The sequence below is a fragment of the Thamnophis elegans genome, chromosome 16, assembly GCF_009769535.1.
Source record: "Thamnophis elegans isolate rThaEle1 chromosome 16, rThaEle1.pri, whole genome shotgun sequence".
Lineage (NCBI taxonomy): Eukaryota > Metazoa > Chordata > Lepidosauria > Squamata > Colubridae > Thamnophis > Thamnophis elegans.
The window spans coordinates 30003038-30018812 of record NC_045556.1 but is presented as its reverse complement, the minus strand read 5'-3'; the positions used below and the strand labels follow the sequence as shown (position 1 = coordinate 30018812).

The following is a 15775-nucleotide window of genomic DNA, read 5'->3' as shown; positions in this document are numbered from 1 at the left end:
CTTCTATTTCCTCCTCCCCCACAAAAAACCCCACTCCCTTCTAGCACTAATGATGTTTCCTAGTTGGGTCATGAAACGTCTTCCAGAAAACAGCCAAGCTCAGAAAGCATCAAGGACCCCACACTCCTCCTCCTCTTTCCTTCTTCTCTTTCTCCTCCTCCTCCTCCTCCTCCTCCTCCTCCTCCTCTTTCCTTCTTCTCTTTCTCCTCTTCCTCCTCTTTCTTCTTCTTCCTCCTCCTCTGAGCAAACCCCACTCCCTTCGAGCACTGATGAGGTTCCCTAGTTGGGTCATGAAACATCTTCCAGAAAACAGCCAAGCTCAGGAAAGCATCAAGGACCCCACTCCTCTTCCTTCTTCTTTTTCTCCTCCTCCTCTTCCTCCTCTTTCTTTTTCTCCCCCCCCCCCAATCCCACTCCCTTCTAGTACTAATGATGTTTCCTAGTTGGGTCATGAAATGTCTTCCAGAAAACAGCCAATCTCAGGAAAGCATCAAGGACCCCACTCCTCCTCTTTCCTTCTTCTCTTTCTCCTCTTCCTCCCCACAAACCCCAGTCCCTTCTAGTACTGATGATGTTCCCTAGTTGGGTAATGAAATGTCTGCAAGAAAACCACCAAGCTCAGAGAGCACCAAGAACCCCACAGTCTTCCTCATCCTCTTCCTCCTCCTTCTCTTCTTTCTCCTCCTCCTCCCCTCTTCCTCTTTCTCCTCCACCACCTCCTCTTTCTCCTTCCTCCTCACAGCAAACCCCACTCACTTCTAGTACTGATGATGTTCCTTAGTTGGGTCATGAAACATTTGCAAGAAAACCACCCAGCTCAGAGAGCACCAAGGACCCCATGCTAAGATCTAAGCTTGAGAGCATCTGCACCATCCAGATTCTCTATCAAGCGGGAGTTGATGGTTGCAAATGGCTGATGAGCCTTCAGGTGGCTCTCTCCATCTTTTCTTCCACACATGGATATTATCTGGCTGTTGTTGGCCATCATATTGTATAGGAAATCAAGCATGGAGGGGACAAACCTGAGGAAGGGCTGCTAGGTTGAAAAAAAAACTCTCAACATCCAACTTGAGTATCCAAATAAAAATCCAGGATCATTTCATTTCTGAAAAGCGTATTGTTTATTGAATACATAGCGTAGGAATGGTGAGATAAAACTAACTGAATTTCGAAGGCACCAGTAACAAGTATTAATGAATTTCCCACGTCTAAAAAAAGTTTTTTTTTTCCTTATGGGAACCATCTGCCTTCTTCTGCATACCTGTTGATCTGACCTTGAAAAGTTTCCAGACTCTCCCAAGCTCCTGTGGAACTGCAGATGTTTCATTTCTCCAAATTGACCCATTCGTAGTCAACATTCCCCACCCCTTTACTGTTGTGGCCTGCCGGCAGCCAGCAAAACTAACAGAGAGTCAGATAGTGAGGAGGTTGGGGAGGAACATGGGCTAGTTCTGGGGGGCTGAAGGAAGCTCAGACAAGGGCAGAGAGGGAGCTAGACAGCAGCGAGGCAGAGGAACAGCTGGAGACTGTTCCCAGTGTGCGCATGCGCAGAACTGCCAGAAGATAAGAACAACTAAGAAAGCAGGGTCAACTTGGGAGTAAAGCCACACCTTGGAGGTGATTGGCCCTCCCATAGGAAACAAAAGAGCAAGCGGGGAGGGGGGCTTTTGCAGGAAGCAATTTGTTCATTTTGGTCTGGAAAGTTCTGTTTGTGATTATAAGAGCCTCTATGCCAAGTTTTGCTATGCCCTGTGTTTGGAAACTAGTTATCTGGCAGCGCTCCAAATGAGATAAGGTGCGTGTGGATAAACATTCCTCTGAAAGACTGTTTGCCAAGCCTTGCAGACTGAATGAAAGGAATTCACAGTCGGGTAAATAAAGTTTTGTTGGGACCAAAACTGTTGCTTTCTAAGGAAGCCTGGCTCAGAACACTTACTCTAATGAGAGGTTGAAACGAAGAGGCACTTAGCTGTCCATGTGCCTCTTGACACCGGCTTTTGTGAAAAATTAGGGATTTCTAGGTATCTTTCACAAACGCTGCAGGAGTACCGTATTTTTTGGAGTATAAGACGCACCAAGGTTTTGAAGAGGTAAATTAAAAAAAGTGTTTGCACTCTGCAAAACTCCCAAACCGGCCCATTTTTTGCAAAAATGGGCTCATTCCCCCCCCAAAAAAGGCATGAATAGCCTTTAGGGGGCTTGCAGAGTGCTCCTGGGGGTGTCCCCCCCAAAACGAGCAGAAAACGGGCCCCTTTATTGTCAAAAAAATTGCATGCATAGCCTTTAGGAGGCTTAGAGAGTACTCCTGGGGGCTGGGGTGGGGGCAAAATTGAGCAAAAAACTGCCTGCTTTTCACTCATTTCTGTCCTCCCCAGTCCCCAGGAGCACTCTCAAAGCATCCTAAAGGCTGTGCACGGCCATTTTGGTGAAGGGGGCAGGGTTACAGGAAGCAAAAAATGCTGTATTCAGTGTATTAGACGCACCCAGATTTTCAGCCTCTTTTTTGAGGGGAAAAAGGTGCGTCATATACTCCGAAAAATATGGTAATTTGTAACCTCCTGATGTCAAGTTGCTGAAAAAAAACTTCCGTGTTCCCGACAGAAAACCCTGGAATCCTTTTCTAAGGAGAACAAGGAGCTCCAGGCCCAGGTCACCCAACTCATGGCTGAATTGGACGAGAGGATGCTTCCCAGGGCCCAAGGTGAGTAGGATTCGGAATGGGACGAAGCCCCGGGCCGGGCAGATGCCCAGCTAGAGGTGATCCCTACCATCCTTCCCTTGCGGCTTTTCAGGGGATGGAGTGGAAGCGGCCAAGTTTGTGGACTCGAGGACTTCTCAGCTCAGCATCCCCGAGGACTTTGAGAGCAAAGAAGAAATGGTGAGTGAGCCCCTCCGTTCTCCTCCCTTGCCGTTCTCCTCCTCACTCCATTGCCCTGAATTGCGACCGCAAAGGGCAGTGCAACGGTCACGAGGGCCACTGCGAGTCTCACAAGGGAAGCCAGATTCACTGACCCACAGGGTGGCGGCTGCTGAGATTTGCTTAACATCGGTGGCAAGAAAGGTGGTAAAACGGGGCACAGAAATTCTAGGCTCAATTATGGTTGTTAGGTCCATAGTTAGATAACTACCTGTATCAGAAGGGGACGCGGTGGCTCAGTGGCTAAGACGCTGAGCTTGTCGATCAGAAAGGTCAGCAGTTTGGCGGTTCAAATCCCTAGCGCCGCGTAATGGAGTGAGCTCCCGTGACTTGTCCCAGCTTCTGCCAACCTAGCAGTTTGAAAGCACATTAAAAAATGCAAGTAGAAAAATAGGAACCACCTTTAGTGGGAAGGGAACAGCGTTCCATGCGCCTTCGGCATTTAGTCATGCCAGCCATATGACCATGACGACATCATCAGACAGCGCTGGCTCTTCGGCTTTGAAACAGAGATGAGCACCGCCCCCTAGAGTCGGGAACGACTAGCACATATGTGCGAGGGGAATCTTTACCTTTACCTGTATCAGAATTGGTTAAAAGAGAGAAGTTGCTGACGTACAATCTTGCTTTTTAATCAGGGAGCTGCAGGTCCCAGCATTCTGTTTGAGATTGTTTCTTGTCTTGGTTGGTTTGATGACTCTGGCCTAAAAGGCAGGACATAGAGCAACATTTTCCAATCAGAAATTCTTTGATTTTGGGAGTGTGTCCCCAGATCTAATGGAGCAGGCTGAAAGTCCCTGCTAGGATTTAACGCTCTTGATATATACCACATTTCTTACGAGAAAAGGATATTTTAATGGCAAATAACTTCCAAAATTAAATCAGAGTCCAAGGCAAAGTATTGCTCAAAGTTTCAATTTATTAAGAGAGCCATGTTGGCACATCTGGGAAAACCCGAATCTGAAAGCTTCCCAATTTTCCCCACCCAGTTGAAAGTTCAAGATCTTGCCCCCACACCCACAAGTCCATCACATGGTCTAATCTCCCACTGCCACGCTGGCAGTTCCGCCCATCCAGTTCCGGTCAGGTGCAGAGACAAAGGATGACCTTGGCTTCCTAGAAAGAATGTTGTTCTGGCTATATAGCATCTAACTGTACAATTCCCCCCTCCCAATTCCCCACTAATGAAACAGCATAGTAGAATAGAACATTAGTGTGGCAGGCCAAAGGAACTGCCTGCAGGCCTCACACAAACTTCATAATAGCAGTCTTCCAATATTTGAGGGGCTGCCCCAAAGAAGACGGGGGGGGGGTTCCGCTTATTTTCCAAAGCAGCAGAAGGGCAGGACAAGAAACAGTGGGTGGAAACTAATCAAGGAGAGAAGCAACCTGGAATTAAGGAGAAACTTCCTAACAGGGAGGACAATGAACCAGTGGAATATTTTGCCTCCAGAAGTTGTAGGTGCTGCTTCACCACTGGAGGCCGTTTTCGCCCTCCCCAAGCTTCAAGAAAGCCTACTGAAAAACGGACCTACTGGAAGTTCGGAAAAGGGTCGTTTCCAGCTTCCGGAGGCCCCAGGGAGGCTCTTTTCGCTCTCCCCAGGCTTCAGGAGGGCAGAGGGTGGGTCGTGCACGCATGCACAGGGGGGGATTGAACTATGGGTGTGGGCGCGCGCGTGCTATTGCACACATGCACGCTTTTGGCACCTGAGCCAAAAAAGGTTAGCCATCCCTGGTATAGTGATTCCCTCTTGAGCAGAGGGTTGGACTAGAAGACCTCCAAGGTCCCTTCCAGCTCTATTCTGATTGATTGATTGATTCATCCGGGGCTTTTTCCCAAGCTGTCGTAACTTCGATCCGCTAAACGAACGGTCATAAGCCTAGGGCAGGGGTCAACAAACTGCAGCTCTGGAGCCGCATGTGGCTCTTTCCTCCCTCTGCTGCGGCTCCGTCACTGGTTGGCGCCACAATTTTGAGAGGAGGGGGAGAAGCACAGTGCGCCAGGAGAAGACTCTATGGTGAGGGGAGGGTTTTCCAGTTGTTTCCACAATTGATAGGGCTTTCGGTTAGGACAGGTAGAGGAAAAAGGACGCCGCGCTAGGAGGCGACTCTATGGTGGGGAAACTGAACTTCCGGTCAGCTCCAGAATTGAACAGGGGGCTTCCGGTTAGGACCTCTGTGGCTCCTGGTGTTTTCTTTTTCTGTGGGAAATGGGACCAAATGGCTCTTTGAGTGTTTTAAGTTTGCAGACCCCTGGCCTAGGGGAGCTGGGAGGAAGCGTGGTTCTAAATCCCAGGTGCAGAGTTTGAAAGTTAGCCACCCTACCCCGCTCAAACTGGCCAGCCTTCCTTCCCTAGGTGACTTTCTTATTTTTTTTTTTAAACAGATTTTTTTTTAAACAAAACAACACATACGAAACAAAGCAAGAGTAGAAAAAAAAAACAACTTTCCTCCATTTCCTCAAGCATGTCGTTTGGTTACAAGTTTTTGTGCATCAATTCTTAAATTTAGGATTAACATCACTGGTTTACAATAAACATAACTGGATATTTTGCTGTCATTGAGCATTACGTGTTCAAATTACCATTAATATTCTTTCATTTGTAACAATCTTTATTTCTTTGAATTCATAATTATCAAATAACAATGAGTCTTTAAAGTATTATAGTATCACCTATCTCTAAGGAGAAAAAGCGGAGATTAGAACAAAGAATTCCCATTAATTTATAATATACATTCATATTTTCAATTGACCATAATGTCACCAATCATCCCATTATTAATTATTAATCCATATAGTGGTTAAGTATTTCAATTCATATATATATCAATTGTTCATTACATCATCATTGATCCATTTAATATACAAAGATCTTTCTAATATAAAATGATCACTACATACAATTATATCAAAGTGTTCAGATCATCCCACTCTTATACATTGAGATCATTATTGTCCTTTATCTATCATGTGAATAGTGCTCTATATCATAACAAGAAAAAAAAAACTATTACTACATAGGTAAACAGTTTCATTCCCAGGTTCTTTTATCTAACCATTGGTAAAACAAGTCCCAATAGTATTGCTCGTCCTCTCGTTCCCTAATTTCAAATGTAAGCTTACTCATTTCGGCACATTCCATTATTTTCCTAGGTGGCTTTCTTGACCTCTGCCGTGTCCCAAGCGGAGGGCGAGCGCGAAGAGCTCGGACGCCAGTTGACGGAAAAGAAAAGGCAGTGCCGGGAGCTGTTGCAGCAGATCGCCAGCCTCAAGAAAGAGCAGCAGCTGCAGCTCACGTCCACCGGAGGTAAGAGAGACAAACCCTGGGGAGGGAGACCCCCTCCCCTGCCTCCTTGTGTTTCGGCAAGGACCCTGTGCTCTTGGGACTCTCTTCACCCGGGCCTCTCGCCATTCCAGGCTCCGATGCCGATTCAGTTCCAGGAGAGGTTCATGAAGCCTTGAAAAGTGCCATGGAGAAGCTGCAGGTGAGCCTTTTTTTGGGGGGGGGGACACTCCCGGTGTCGACATTACGATAACTCTGGGCTCTGGGATGCTCTCTTGAGCTGGGAGGTTTTCTCGCAAACATTTTATGACCCAACTAGCTAACGGCATCAATGCTAGAAGGGAGCATTTTTAGCACTGAAGCTGTTACCTAGTTGGCGAATGAAATGTTTTCAAGAAAACAACGAAGCTCAGAGATTACGAAGGACCCCATAGTTGTTGTCCTCCTCCTCCTCCTCCTGATGAAGACTTACTTTGGCAATGAAGAAGCTTAAAGATGTGCATGGTTCTTACCATCTTCAGCTCTTGAGATCTTCATCTCTCTTCTCTAGATAATTCTTCTCCTCCAACTCCTTCTCCTTCCTTCTTCAATATAACTACTACTACTACTCTTCTTCTTCTTCTTCTTCTTCTTCTTCTTCTTCTTCTTCTTCTTCTTCTTCTTCTTCTTCTTCTTCTTCTTCTTCTTCTTCTTCTTCTTCTTCTTCTTCCTCCTCCTCCTCCTCCTCCTCCTCCTCCTCCTCCTCCTCCTCCTCCTCCTCCTCAATGCCCACTCCCTTTTAGCACTGATAATGTTACCTGGTTTGAGTAATAAAACGTCTGCAAGATCAGAGAACACTAAAGACCCCACAGATCACAACAATCTCCTCCTCCTTTTCCTATATATTCCATTCCTTCCTAGTACTGATGATGTTACCTATTTGGGTCATGAGACGTCTGTAAAAAAACTGCCAAGCTCAAAAGTTTCCAAGAACCCCACGGTTCGACCCTGAGCTACAAATATTCTTTCCCATTAACGTTAACTGAATTATCTTCGCCCAGGATAAATTCCAAGGAAGCTCCACCTGCTTCGATTTTAAATAACCGCAACCCAGTCATTGTAAGGTAACCTGTTACCTTTCAGGAGGCTTCAGGGCTCTGCTCTCCCGTTTCTGTTTCTTGATTGATCTCTTCCTGGAAGGAAGTTCAAGAGACACTTCCAAAGAACAACTTCCTAAACTAGCAAATGTTTGTGTGAAGATGCTTTGGGAATACTGTATTTTTCGCAGTATAAGACGCACCAAGGTTTTGAAGAGACAAATAAAAAAAAAACGTTTTTGCACTCTGTAGACCTCCCCAAAACGGCCCGTTTTTTGTGAAAATGCCCCCCCCCTTTTTAAAAAGGGCATGAATAGCCTTAGGAGGCTTGTAGAGTGCTGGGGTGGGGGGCAAAATTGAGCAAAAAACAGCCTGTTTTTTGCTCATTTCTGCCCTCGCCAGCCCCCATGAGTACTCTGGGAGCCTCCTAAAGGCTATGTACAGACGTTTTTGCAAAGGGGGCGGAGTTTTGGGAAGCCAAAAATGCTGTATTCAGTGTATAACACACACCCAGATTTTCAGCCTCTTTTCTGAGGGGATATGATATGTTTTTATACTCCAAAACATACGATAATCCTAGTCGGGTGAATTGTGGCTGTCTTCCCCTCCTCCTTTTGCCCACACAATCTCCTTTGTCTGCTTCTACCTTGTTAGCTCCGATTCACGGACCTGATGCGTGAGAAGGCGGCGCTGAAAGAGCGCGTGGAGGAACTGGAGCACCACTGTATCCAGCTGTCCGGGGAAACAGACACCATAGGTAACATGGGCACATCAGTCTTGATAAATCTAGCATTATCATTTTGCTTAAATATTGGGCCATATGTAACAAAATGAAACTCAGTGGTGGAAAAAAGGAAGGTTCCACATTTAGGCAAGGAAAACCAAATGCACAGGTGTAGTATAGGTGGTACCTTGCTCAATAGTAGTAACTGTGAGAGGGATCTTGGTGTCCTAAAAACAACCAGTTAAATAGGAGCCAGCTGTGCGCAGCAGCTGCCAAAAAAGCCAACACAGTTCTAGGCTGCATTAATAGAGGGAGAGAATCAAGATCACATGAAGGGTTGATACCACTTTATAAGCCCTTGGTAAGGCCACACTGGGAATACTGCATTCAGTTTTGGTCGCCGTGATGTAAAAAAAAGATGTGGAGACTCTAGAAAGAGTGCAGAGAAGAGCAACAAAGTGGATTAGGGGACTGGAGCCTAAAACCTAAGTAGAACGGTCGAAGAAATTTGGGTATGGCTGGTTTAATGCAGTGTTCCAATATTCGAGGGGCTGCCACAAAGAAAAGGGTGGTCAACCTATTCTCCAGAGCACCTAAATGCAGGACAGGAAGCAATGGATGGAAACTAATCAAGGAGAGAACCAACCTAGAACTAAGGAGAAATAATCAGTGGAATGGCTTGGCTCCAGGAGTTGTGGGTACTCCCATCACTGGAGGTTTTCAAGAAGAGACTGGACAGCCATTTGTCTGAAATGGTCTAGGGCTTCCTGCCTGAGCAGGGGGTTGGACTATAAGACCTCCAAGGTCCCTTCCAACTATGTTATTCAGAATTTTTTTATTTTTTTATTTTTTTATTTTTTTTTGCTACCAGTGGGTCATTTCTCAATTGTGGGGTTACAGTGCCATCTAGTGGACGTCGGTATATTTTATTCCATCCTGCTCGTTTCTCCTCACTCTGCAGGCGAATACATTGCCCTGTACCAGAGTCAACGAGCGATTCTCAAACAGCGCCACCGGGAGAAAGAGGAGTACATCAACCGGCTGGCTCAAGACAAGGAGGACATGAAGGTCAGGCCAAAATTCGCTTTCCGGGGCTGTTCCAACCAGGATTGGGCCCTGAACTGCCTCCGTCTCTCTTTTCGCGACCATCGGTCCTTATTTAAAGCATGGTGTCTCATTTCGAGGCTACACACAGCAACCCGAGGAGGGCTCTTGGTCTTTGTTTTGAAGCACTGTCCTGCTAGGGCAGAAGTTAGCTCCTTTTGAGTGGTGTGTGTGTGTCTGTGTTTCGTTGCTGTGTGTGTGTATTTGTTGTGGCTAGTGAAGCTGGGAGCAGATTCGGACAATGAGGAGGTTGGGGAGGAAGATGGGCCAGTCCTGGAGTCTGGGGAAGGCTCTGAGGAGGCCTCTGTGTTGGAGGCAGAGAGGGGGCCAGGGCTGTCTGACAGTTATCAGCTGCCTTCAGAGTCAGACATCAGTGAGGCAGAAGAACAGCTGGAACCTGTTCCCAGTGTGAGCATGCGCAGAGTTGCCAGACAAAGGGAACAGCTAAAGAACAGGGGTCGACTTGGGAGTAAGTTTGGGTTTGGGTTTGGGTTTATTAACATTTATAGGCCGCCCTTTTCCCTGAGGGGACTCAGGGCGGCTTACATAGGATCAGGGGAAGGAAATACAAACAGTGACGTAGACAAACATAGAGTAAAATAATGAGCAACATTCATTCATCATTCGGGAGGGGCGATTATCTTTGTCCCCAGGCCTGACGGGCTAGCCAGGTCTTAAGTGCTATGCGGAAGGCCTGGACGGTGGTGAGGGTACGAATCTCCACGGGGAGCTCGTTCCAAAGGGTGGTAAGGCCACAGGTGGACAGTGAATGGCCCCTCCCAGAGGAAGTGAAAGAGGAGTGAAAGGGGAGTGGAGTTTGCAGGAGGCAATTAGTTCACTTCATTGGTTTGTGACTCTCCGAGACTCCTTGCCAAATTTTGCAGCTCTCGGCCTGGCAGCTCTCCAAGCCAGATAAGGTCTGTGACTGTAAATCCTCCCTCGAAAGACTTTGCTGGAGCAGAATTTACAGTCAATTAATAATAGGAGCTTTTGCTGGGACAAAGAGTTTGTTGCATACTCATGAGAGGCCTTGGTCAGAACAGTTTTGCTGTGTTCTTTCTGCTCCCAAGTCTCAGAACGAAGACCCTCTTCCTTCCCCAAGTAGCTTTTGGAGCGACTTAGCGGATGCCAAGAGAAACACAACAGACAAGACCGTGAAGCCGAAAACTCACGAGGACTAGCCCCTTAGCATTTGTAACTCAGCTACAGGAAGTGGGGAAAGGAAACTTCCTCGCAGGACGAAGGAAGCCTTTGGGTGCTGGAAGGTGCCCCCACCCCCCGGTGCTTCTTTCCATTTTCCCCTTTAGATTCTTTTTTGTTTGCAGATGAAGTTACTGGAGCTGCACGAACTGGTGATGCGCCTGGTGGGCGAGCGCAACGATTGGTACACCAAGTACGTCATGGCCACGCAGACTGGGGAGCCACAGCCCGGGCACGAGAGGGAGGCCGGCGTTCAGGCGGACGGCCCCTTCGAACCGAACACTTCCAAGGTGGCAGGTGAGAGTCAGTAAATTGAGGAGGGGGGAAAGGATTCCTTTGAAGGGGCCATCCTAGTAAAGACCCTGCTGTATCCTCCTCCCCCCCCAAATCTGGGCTCCTGTCCCTAACCCCTTCCTCATCCCGCTCGGTCGTTACCTGGCTGGGGAATTCTGGGAGTTGAAGTCCACACATCTTCAAAGCAGCTAAGGTTGAGAAATGCAACTTTAGGGTGTACAGCAGAGGTGGGTTCTGGGTGGTCCGGTCCAGGCATATCGGTGGTAGCTGGGAGCAGCGGCCACCGTACCAGAACGGTGGCTCATTTGGCCCCCCTGCCTGCGTTCCTTATTGCTTTTTGATGCAAACGGGCCAATTGCGCATGCGGTCACAGCGGGCGGGACCTGCGTGACGTACGCCAAGCAGCTGGGTTTTGCAGGGCGGTGGTATGCGCATGCACGCCGATGAGGATGCCCAGCCCCGTCCCGGTTGCGATGGGATCCGGAACCCACCACTGGTGTATAGGTAATCCTTAGCTTACGACAGTTTGTTTAGTGATTGTTCAAAAGTTACAATGTCTGTGAAAATAGTGACTTTAGGACCGTTTTTCACACTTAACGACCGTACAAGGGATACCTGTACAACCTTCACCACTGACGCCTCATTTCTCTACCCCCCCCTCCCGCCTCCCCTCTGCCTTCCAGACCTGCGAGAAGTGAGCCTGACGGACGGACCCGAACCGGACGCCGTCGTTTCACAATCCCACCCGCTCCACAGCGACCCCCAGGGCCCCCTGCCCGCTCCTCGGGACCCCACTGCCCAGCAGATCCTGCGGCTCCTTCGTGAAATACAAAACCCGCAGAATCGGGTGGGGCCCCTCTCGGAAACGCCGTGCATCCCGTTTTTCTATCGGGTGGACGAAAACGACGAAGTGAAGCTTCTGGTGGTTTAAACTGGAAGGGGACGCTTGAGAGCTCCTGCGGGGGGCCAGGTGGGTGGTGGTGGTCGGGCTGGCTCGAGGGCACGCGCTGGGGGGGGGGCAAGCTTTTGTGCGCTGGCTGCGAATCACACCGTCGTCCAATGAAGCTCAGAATTTTACGCCACCCGACCGCCTGTTGCTTCCTCCCATTCAGGTCTTGTGGATTTAATTCTCTCTACTAAACCCTCCTTTGGTTATTTCAGCTTTCGTTAGGTCAGGTTTTATGCCCTTCTTCCAAAATCTTCCTTCCCTCTTTTAACTTGCATGGCCCCCAATCCCACAAATCCCACCCCCTCCATCCTTTCCCTTCAAAGAGTTAGCCAGCTGCCTTTCTAGCAAAACGCTGCCTCTTTCCTCCGCCGCCTCCCCCCCCCCCAAATCCTTTTGTTCCGTTACAACGTTTGGAAGGGCAAACGGTTTTCCAGGGAAGGGGATAAAAAGCTGCAATGTAATTTTTTTAGAAAAACTGGACGTACGTTTGCATTGAAGAGACGGAAAGGTTTTACTTATTCTTCGGAGATGCGGAAGGGGAGGTCAGAAAAAGGAACCAGGCTTGTTGGGTTGGGGGGCGGGACGAGAGTCGATTCCATCTCTCGCACGCGGAATCTCTCTCTCCCGGGGTCAAGCCAAACTTATTTCAACCGTCTTAAGATTATTTTGCAATGCATTTTGATGGTTGACGGTTTCTCTCCTTTCTGCCTCTGAGCCCCTCCCACACGGGGAGATTGACGGAAGAATTCCCTTGATTGTGAGAGTGTGAAGCAGTGTACCGGTTGGTTTGAAGTTGGTGGTGACTTGGTGTGTTAACAAAAAAAGGGGGAGATTAGGAGGTGGTCCAGCTTTCTTAGTTTTTAATTCCCTGGAATAGAGAGACCGGCGAAGTTGCGTTTTTGCACAAGTTTTCCTCCTGGGACAGCTTGCTAGCAAAGCACGGAGGGAAGTTCGAAAAGCAAAAGAAGCTTCCGCTACAATTTTCTAGCAAAAACCGCACGTCGACTACCCCACCTTCTTTCCAAGTTGTAAGGCAGAAGGAACTGGATCGCAGGAAAACGACAACGCCCACAAAACGGGGACAGTCGCAACATCAGTGTTACTCGTTCCCTCGTTGCGTTAGGTCAGGAGGCCGGCGAAAATGGGCTCGCGGGCTGCTTGTTGGCACAAGTGTACATATTGTATCTGTAATATTTTGTACATAACCTTGAATAATAGTAATAATAATAAAAAGAGAGAGAATAAAGCCCACAGACAGCCTTTTCCTGGCTGGCGGAAGGCTACCCTTGTCACCTTGTATGATATTTGAAGAAGAAAAATAAATGAAAATAACTTTAGTGGAGGCGGGAGGGGCAAAACAGGACAGGAATGTGATTTACTGTAGAATATTATTCCATATTTATTAGGTGTGGGGTTTCCAGGGGAAACGCGTGAAGCAAAGCAAAGGAACTCTTGCAATCTGTTGCCAAGACAAATTTATATCCTGTTATAAAAGATTTGGTCTTTCTGAATAAATCTGTTTCACTTCACTGATGTTGCATGTGGCTATTCTGTCCCTCGGAAGCATTGCCGGGGGGGGGGGGGAGGGGGCGTTGTCTGCCCAATAAGCTTCACCGCATGCACACACACCCCGATCAGTTTCATTTAGCGACTGTTCAAAATTACAAGGGCACTGAAAAAAATGATTTACGACCATTGTTCACACGAAGCCGTGGTGGCGCAGTGGTTAGAGTGCAGTACTGCAGGCTCCTCCTGCCGGCTGCCTGCAATTTGGCAGTTTGAATCTCACCAGGCTCAAGGTTGACTCGGCCTTCCGTTTTTCCGAGGTGGGTAAAATGAGGACAGAGATTGTTGGGGGCAAGAGGCTGACTCTAAACCACTTAGAGAGGGCTGTAAAGCACTGTGAAGCGGTATATAAGTGCTATTGCTCTATATGTCTGCCTGTTTATCTATCTATCATCTATCTATCTATCTATCTATCTATCTATCTATCTATCTATCTATCTATATATATATATATATATATATATATATATATATATATATAAATCATCTATCTAATATCTATCTGTCCATCTATATATCATATATATATATATAAATCATCTATCTAATATCTATCTATCCATCTATATATCATAGTGGTGCAGTGGTAAAAATGCAGTATTGCAAGCTAATCCTGCCCACTGCTAGCAGTTCGATCCTGACCAACTCCTCCCTCCCTCTTTCCTTCCTTCCTTGCCATGGTGGCACAATGGTTAGAATGCAGTATTGCATGCTAACTCTGCCTACTGCTAGCAGTTCGATCCTCACCAGCTCAAGGTTGACTCAGCCTTCCGTTTTTCCGAGGTGGGTCAAATGAGGACTGAGATTGTTGGGGGCAAGAGGCTGACTCTAAACTGCTTAGAGAGGGCTGTAAAGCACTGTGAAGCGGTATATAAGTGCTATTGCTCTATCTCTATGTCTGTCTGTCTGTCTATATCATAGTAGTGCAGTGGTCAAAATGCAGTATTGCAAGCTAATTCTGCCCACTGCTAGGAGTTCGATCCTGACCACCTCCCCCCCCCTTCCTTCCTTGCCATGGTGGCACAATGGTTAGAATGCAGTATTGCATGCTAACTCTGCCCACTGCTAGCAATTTGATCCTGACTGGCTCAAGGTTGACTCAGCCTTCCGTCCTTCCGAGGTGGGTCAAATGAGGACCCAGATTGTTGGGGGCAAGAGGTCGATTCTGCTTAGAGAGGGCTCTAAAAGCATGGTAAAGCGGTATATAAGTCTAAGGGCTATTGCCATTGCTACACAACTGTTGCAGGGTCAGGAACAGGTAAAATGTGTGAATGGCTGCTGTCGGGGACAATGACATATCTGTATTACAATGAGCTTCGGTGGCACAGTGGTCAGAGTGCAGTTCTGCAGGCTAATTCTGCTGACTGCCTGCTGACTGCAGTTTGGCAGTTCGAATCCCACCAGGCTCAAGGTTGACTCAGCCTTCCGTCCTTCCGAGGTGGGTCAAATGAGGACCCAGATTGTTGGGGGCAAGAGGCTGATTCTGTAAGCTGCTTAGAGAGGACTGTGAAGCCCTGTAAAATAACGTATATAAGTCTTCAGTGCTACTGCTATTACTACGACCATTACAGCATCCCCATGGCCAAGAAATCAAAATTCAAACCCTTGGCAACTGGTTCATATTTACGACGGTCGCAGTGACTTTCCAAGAAGCAAAAGTCAACGGAGAAAGCCCAATTCACTTAACCACCGGCTTACTAATTTATCAACCGCAGTGATTCACTTAACAACTGTGGCAAGAAAGGTAAAATTGGAGCAAAACCCGCTGAACCGATGTCTCGCTTAACTTAATTGGGCGCAATTGTGGTTGTAAGTCGAGGACTACCTGTATCTTCCCTTTTTTTTTGAAGGAAAAAAAAAGTTTTAAGCGTGGAAAGAAACGGTATTTGGGTTCATACATTCTGTCAGCGTGGCCTCACTTGGAGGTTTAAAGAACAGCTTGTTCCTTCAGTTGTGTTACTTAGGGTTGTGAAATCACTTTCGTTGTGTGTTTGGCTGCTGTGCGAGATGCGGCGAGGTTTATTTTTTCCCCTCCAGACTGGATCCGGCGTAGTTTTGGCTTCTGTCATTTTCTGGCATGCAAACTACTGAAAAAGGAAACATCGGTTTAGCCCACAGGAATGTGAACTGCGCTGACCCCCCACCACCGAGTTAATTCAAATTTATCTTCAGATCGTTGCAACTCCCTTTTGATTTTGCAATCTGGCTTGTCGTAGTAAGTTATTCCCATCAGTGGCTGTGCTCACACAACATCTTTGGCCCAGTTGCCAACTTAAACCACTTTGTAAAGATTGCACAATGCCCTGACTCCTACAAAACCCATGTTAAAATGAACCGAGTTGGTCTCCTGGAACAAACACGCGCGGTGTGAAAGACCACTGAAATGTGTTGCAGAAAGGGACAGCAAAAAAATTTAAATCATCTATATATATATAGATTGATATCTATATATTATCAAGATATATGTATGTATGTATGTATATGTATGTATGTACATATATATATACGGCTGTCTGTGTGTATGTTCCAGCATAACTTTTGAACGCCTCGAGCAATTTCAACCAAATTTGGTACACAGATGACTTACTCCCTGGAGACAAATACTGTGGGGGTAAGACACCCCTAAAACCTCTTGTGCGTTCTGTTAAGATACGGTCTGTT

The 15775-nt window shown here is 47.2% G+C and overlaps 1 protein-coding gene across 6 annotated transcripts in view; it reads left to right on the top strand.

Annotated features, from left to right (window-relative positions):
* The window catches only part of GOLGA2 (golgin A2), a 48012-nt gene extending 34935 nt beyond the window's left edge, over positions 1 to 13077 (top strand). For 4 of the 6 annotated variants that reach the window (XM_032232834.1, XM_032232833.1, XM_032232831.1 and 1 more), the window contains 8 exons: positions 2602 to 2701; positions 2793 to 2878; positions 6072 to 6225; positions 6336 to 6403; positions 7932 to 8034; positions 8963 to 9069; positions 10413 to 10602; positions 11283 to 13077. In XM_032232834.1, the coding sequence (XP_032088725.1) occupies positions 2602 to 2701; positions 2793 to 2878; positions 6072 to 6225; positions 6336 to 6403; positions 7932 to 8034; positions 8963 to 9069; positions 10413 to 10602; positions 11283 to 11530 (1056 nt within the window). In that variant the 3' untranslated portion in view covers positions 11531 to 13077. The remainder of the gene's footprint in view (positions 1 to 2601; positions 2702 to 2792; positions 2879 to 6071; positions 6226 to 6335; positions 6404 to 7931; positions 8035 to 8962; positions 9070 to 10412; positions 10603 to 11282) is intronic. The other 2 variants (XM_032232835.1, XM_032232830.1) reach the window with 1 other exon arrangement.
* The last annotated feature ends 2698 nt before the right edge of the window (positions 13078 to 15775 follow it).